General features: G+C 40.9%; 1 protein-coding gene across 1 annotated transcript; it reads left to right on the forward strand.

The window, feature by feature from the left end:
• The first annotated feature begins 379 nt into the window (after positions 1-379).
• Positions 380-6,131, forward strand: LOC121719960. The gene is made up of 2 exons (XM_042105746.1): positions 380-5,603; positions 5,765-6,131. The coding sequence occupies exons 1-2, from the start codon at positions 380-382 to the stop codon at positions 5,782-5,784; spliced, it is 5,244 nt and encodes a 1,747-aa protein (XP_041961680.1). The 3' UTR covers positions 5,785-6,131.
• The last annotated feature ends 265 nt before the right edge of the window (positions 6,132-6,396 follow it).

The following is a 6,396-nucleotide window of genomic DNA, read 5'->3' on the forward strand; positions in this document are numbered from 1 at the left end:
TACTTTCAATGATGGAAGATGGAATATGCACAGACCTATGGACTCTCAGACATGTAGGGAGAATTGCGTCTATTTAAATCACACTGGTAATCATTATGAAGTTGTTGAATGTGTACAACACAAAGATGCAGGAAGGCCTTGTGCAGGAACATGCCAGCCAGTCAAGATTGATGCCAACTTGAGGCCACAACGGAAAAGAAAGTTGAAAGATGAATCAGAAAATGTGAAAGCAAAGAAAGAACGCCAAAGATATCAAAATGATAATTACAGACGGAGAAAACTTCAGTATGACAAAGATAAGTACCATAAAGATGAGCTTGCCAAACAGACTAAGCGTCACTGCTCTCGTGACTATTTTCTAAAGAAATACAGAACAAATATGGACTTTAGGAAATTCGTGCTTCAGCATTTTCAGCGAAAATATCAAACTAATCCAACATATCAGAAATTACGAAGTGTTTATTTTCAAAAGAAATATAAGGAAAATACAGATTTTCAAGCAAAGGTACGAGAGTATTCCAAAGACAAATACAAGAGAAATCAGAAACATCAGAATGCTGTCCGTGCTTATTCTAAGGACAAATACAGGAGAAACCAGAAACATCAGAATGCTGTCCGTGATTATTCTAAAGTTAAATATAAAACAAACAGCAAATTTCAGAGACTTGTCCGTGATTACAGTCATATGAAATACAAGAAAAACATTGGATTCCAGAACAAAATTAAAGAGCATAACAAGAGGAAGTATCAAGAAAATGAAAACATCCGTTTAAATAAAATCAAAAGAAGTCGTGAGAGTTGTTTAATATGGCAAAAGAAACAGGAAGACATTGGCCTAACTATTGATCATTTTCGTCAGGAAGTCAGCTGTGGTCCTGAATATGTATGCTCAGTATGTCACCGTTTACTCTTCAGGAAGCAAGTGGTTAAGTGTAAAAGACATTGCTATGAAAGAAAAGGAGCAGAAGTGACTGCATTGGCTAATAGATGCATAACATTGCAATATGTGTGTGATGTTGAATGTGAGCAGAAATGTAATTTTTCTGATAGTCCATCAAGCAAATTATGGATTTGCCATACATGTCATCGTAAAATACTTGGAGGAAAACTTCCCGAAGAGAGTGTTACCAACAACATGCATTTGGATGATATTCCAGCGGAACTTAAATGTCTGAACTCTTTGGAACAACATCTCATTGCACGTCACATTCCCTTCATGAAGCTGTTGTGTTTGCCTCGAGGCCGCCAGAGAGCTTGCCATGGTCCTTGCGTCTCAGTTCCAGTTAATAACGCAGGTGTGACCAATATACTCCCAAGAAATGAATGTGATGACAAGATGATAAGAGTGAAACTGAAACGCAAGTTGACGTATAAAGGTCATTACGAGTACATGTATGTCCACACTGATCGTGTCAGAAATGCACTGAGGTATTTGATGGCAAACAATAAATGGTATGGTGATGTGACTATGAATGACAAATGGGTAAACTCTCTGAATGGCACTGACCAGCATGAGGAAAGTACCAAACAGGAAACACCTGCTAACAGTGATGATGACAATGTTCCTGAAGAGCAAGCAGAGGAAGATGTCACTTATATCAAAGACCAGAATGGGCTTTTGTCAGATACATCATTACAACCTGTCGATCTGGGTTCAGAGATCATTGATCAGAATTTTCAGGATATACTTAATGTGGCACCAGGTGAAGGTAACAGTCCAGTGAGGTTGCTGTCTGATAAAACCAACGAGGCAAAATGTTTCCCTGTTTTGTATCCATCTGGTGGACCTACATTCCATGATGAAAGAGAGTCCAAAATAACTCTGTCAAGGTACCTGAATACACGCATTCTGAATGCGGATGGGCGTTTTGCACAGAACACAGACTTCATTTTTTACGCACAATACATATCAGAGGTGCATCAAGTTGTATCTGGTGTATCAGTGGCATTACGCAAAGGTGGCGGCAACTCCTCTCTGAAAGACGCATCACCAGACATGTTGTTGAACTCAGAGTCGTTGGGTAAAATATTGCGCAATGATGAAGGATACAAGTTCTTACGAGGAATTCGTGGCACACCTCCATACTGGATGTCAGTTCAGAAAGATTTATTTGCCATGATAAGACAACTCTCCATACCCACGTTCTTTGCATCTTTTAGCTCTGCAGATTTGAGATGGCCTGAAATGCTGAATTCTATTCTAAGAATAGAAGGTAAACAAACGTCTGTTGATGATCTTGACTGGTCTGACAAATGTGGACTCATACGTCGAAACCCTGTGACAGCAGCAAGAATGTTTGATCACAGATGGCATTGCTTTCTCCGTGATGTAATCATGTCGCCAGCAGAACCCATAGGGAAAATAAAGGACTACTTTTATCGTGTTGAATTTCAACAACGTGGTTCTCCTCATGTCCACTGTCTCTTTTGGGTTGAAAATGCTCCCAAGATTGATAAAGAGAGTGATGATGAAGTGGCACAGTTCATAGATACATACATCACCTGTGAAATTCCACCAGAAACAGATGCAGAGCTTTATGAGGTTGTGAGCAGCGTACAGAGGCACAGCACAAGACACTCTAAGACTTGCCGCAAGAAAAACACAGTGTGCAGGTTCAACTTCCCACGGCCACCATCAAGCTGTACTTTCATCACAAGAGGCGGTAACTGTGAGGACTTGAAGGGCAATGATGACGATACAAGTTCTAGTGCAATAATAAAGAAAGTTAAAACTGCGTTGACCATGCCTGACATGAATTTTGATACAGCCGATGCATTTTTTGAGTCTCTTGGGATAAATCAAGGTTTGTTTGAAAAGGCGTACAACATATGTTCCAAAAAGAAAAGCATTGTCCTGAAACGAAATCCTGGAGACATTTGGGTGAACCAGTACAACAAAGACTTACTCCGTGCTTGGCAAGGCAATATGGATATCCAGTATGTCACAGATGCCTTTTCAGTTGTGGTCTACATACTGTCGTACATCACAAAAGCAGAACAAGAAATGGGTTTGCTCTTACAACGTGCTCAAGACGAGTCAATGAATGGCAACCTTGATGCAAAAGCAGCATTCAGACAGCTTGGAAGTGTATACCTACACAACAGAGAAGTTTCAGCCCAAGAGGCAGTGTATCGATTAACACACATGCACTTGAAAGAATGCTCTCGTGATGTACAGTTCATTCCAGTTGGTGATAATCCTGTTAGGATGAGTTTACCTCTGCATTTACTCCAAAGTAAAGCCCAATTCCAACAGTGTAATGACGAAAGCAGCATTTGGATGACCAATGTGATCGAGAGATATAAAAGCAGACCTCAGAATGAACAATTTGAGGATATATGCCTGGCCAGTTTTTGTTCTGAATACAGAGTTCTATCAAAGTCACAGGTTCCGACTGAAAGAGATTCACATGACATTATACAGCTCAATAACAACTGTGGCTTTGTGAAACGAAGGACCCGGACTGAACCTGCTGTCGTGAGGTATCCCAGATTTTCTCCCACAAAAAACCCAGAAAAGTACTTCCATTCATTGCTGCAACTATTTTTGCCTTACTATGAAGACTGCCACCTCAAACCACCTCAGTTTGATACATATGAGCATTTCTATAAAAATGGTGCAGTGAAATGTGGTGTTGATGTTCAAAGAGTGCAGTCGATTGTGGATACCAACAAAGCTTTATTTGAAAAAGAAAGTGATGAGATTGACAGAGCTAAAAAGCTGCTGGAAGACAAAATTGATTTGGAAGATGCCTGGGCTCAGATATGTCCTGAAACAGAAAGGGAGCGTCTTCGTTGTTTGGATCTGATGAAAGAAAAAGTTGTAGATGATGAAGGTGATGATAATGACAAACTCATTCCTGACCTGACAGCAAACCCACAGACTACATGCACTTTGGAAACAAATCATGTGTCAATGCCCAGACAGGATGCATTGCATTTATTGCGATCATTAAATGAAGAACAGTCTGCCATATTCTATGCTGTTCGTAAGTGGTGTTTGCAGAAACTGTTTGGACAAAATCCTGAACCGTTGCGATTATTCATTACTGGTGGAGCAGGAACGGGAAAAAGCCATTTAATCAAAGCGATACATTACGAATCTACACGGCTGTTGTCACAGATTGCTGAAAATCCTGAGGACCTCACTGTGCTTCTAACAGCACCTACAGGAGTGGCTGCATATAACATTGGCGCTGCAACAATTCACAATACATTCTCCATCGGTGCAAATGTCAAACTGCCATATCAACCACTAGGTGATGAGAAAGTCAATTCTTTGCGAACCAAAATGGGCAGCTTGCAAATTCTGATCATTGATGAAGTGTCCATGGTCGACCACCGTCTTTTGGCCTACATTCATGGTAGACTGCGTCAAATCAAGCAGACTGGTGATTATTCCTTGTTTGCAAAAGTTTCCCTGATTTGTGTGGGTGATTTTTTCCAACTCAAGCCCGTGAAAGGCACGCCTCTTTTTGCTGAAAACAAAGGAGCCAACCTTTGGGACAATAACTTTGAGGTTGCAGAACTGACTAAAGTTGTTAGACAAGAAAATGCAGCATTTGCGGAAATGCTTAATCGTCTCAGAGTCCGTAAAAAGAACGAACCTCTCACCGACTGTGATGTTCTCACACTGAGGCAGCGTGAAACTGGTGAGGAATCTACAGACATTCATGTGTATGCTACAAATGCAGAGGTTGATGAATATAACGTGAAGAGACTGCAAGAGACCTGCCCAGACGCAATCAGCATACGTGCTCAAGACTTTGTCCGAAATCCCAAAACTGGAAGAATGGAACGGAAAGTTGGCTTTCACACAAAGGTTTTCAACTCTTGCTTGCCTAAATGTGTTTCGTTGGGTGTTGGAGCAAGGGTCATGTTGAAGAAAAACATAGATGTGTCTGATGGCCTTGTCAACGGAGCATGTGGCACAGTCGTGGAAATCATTCATAGTCAACAAGAGGATGACATACCTGCAGCTATCCACGTGGAGTTTGAAGACCCTAATGTAGGAAAGATCCAGAGGTCAAAAGCAAAAAGGTTTTCTGAACGTTCAACGATAGTGGAAGTGCAAGAGGAACAAGTGGCTAATAATGGTGGAGTACGAAGGCAACTGCCGATTAGCCTGGCCTGGTCAGTAACTGTACATAAATGTCAAGGGCTTACTGTTGAAAGGGCTGTTGTATCACTCAAGAAGATCTTTGCTTCAGGGCAAGCATATGTTGCATTGAGTCGTGTGAGAACTCTCGGTGGGCTGATAATTGAGGACTTCAAAGAATCTGCCATATTTTGTGATAACAAAGTAGATTCGGCTATGAAAAGCTTGCCTGAGTTTAACTTTGGAATGTCTGTTTCATCCAACATGAACCCTGTGTGCACAGTAGCACTTCACAATGTGCAGAGTTTGAATGCTCACATTCAGGATGTTCAATCCCACAAAGCCCTCATGAACGCTGATTGTATTTGCTTAACAGAGACATGGCTCAATGTAGACACTGAAGAAGAGCCACAACTTCCAGGATACGTCTTCAAACACAATCCGAGAGGAAACTGTTACGATGACTCCGAGCCAGCCTTTGCAGCGCTGAAACATCAACAAAGAGGTGGAGTTGGTGTGTATTGTTCAGAAAACATTGATGTGCAGGTGTCAATTCCAGAAAGATGCAATTTGGAATGTCTGTATTTTGAAATACCTCATGCAAATTTGATTGCTGCTGTGTTGTACAGGCCCAACTCTTATAAGATTGACATGTTTCGAGAACAGTTATTACAGGTCATCTTTGAACTTGAGAAGCATCCAGGGATGAAACTCATCATGGGAGACTTCAATGAGGACATCTTTGTATCGTCTACAATTCTCAAGTTACTGGAACGGCATGGGTACACTCAACATGTGCAAGCAGCTACAACTGAAAAAGGTACATTAATAGATCATGTCTACATTAAAGGCACAGAAGATGTTGTTGTTGAAGTTGTGCAGACATACTACAGTTTTCATGAAGCGATACTGATCTCACTGTTCTAATGTTTTCTGTGATTAATAATATTTGTCTTTGAATAGGTAGGCATTTATGTTCTGGCTATGTTACACATGACGTCATTATGAGTTCACTTCATATTCCGTCCGCTAAGTGGGGTTTGGGTGGGTGGGTGGTGGCAAGGAGAGAGCATACACTGGACGGTCCTTGCAAGGGATGGGAGGGGTATGGGGGCCATTTTCCAAAAGAAGTTGCAAATAACGGTAGGCCTAAAGATATACAGATGAATATGTAAATATCAGGAAGCTATACAGTTGATTTATTATCTAGGCAACTAATTTTTGTTTTTAAGTCAGCAGATCATTCCTTAATTGTCTAAAGCATTTTAGACTATGTCTTGTTAATGTTTGTCAAATTA

The sequence above is a fragment of the Alosa sapidissima genome, chromosome 1 (genome assembly GCF_018492685.1).
Source record: "Alosa sapidissima isolate fAloSap1 chromosome 1, fAloSap1.pri, whole genome shotgun sequence".
NCBI classification, from domain to species: domain Eukaryota; kingdom Metazoa; phylum Chordata; class Actinopteri; order Clupeiformes; family Clupeidae; genus Alosa; species Alosa sapidissima.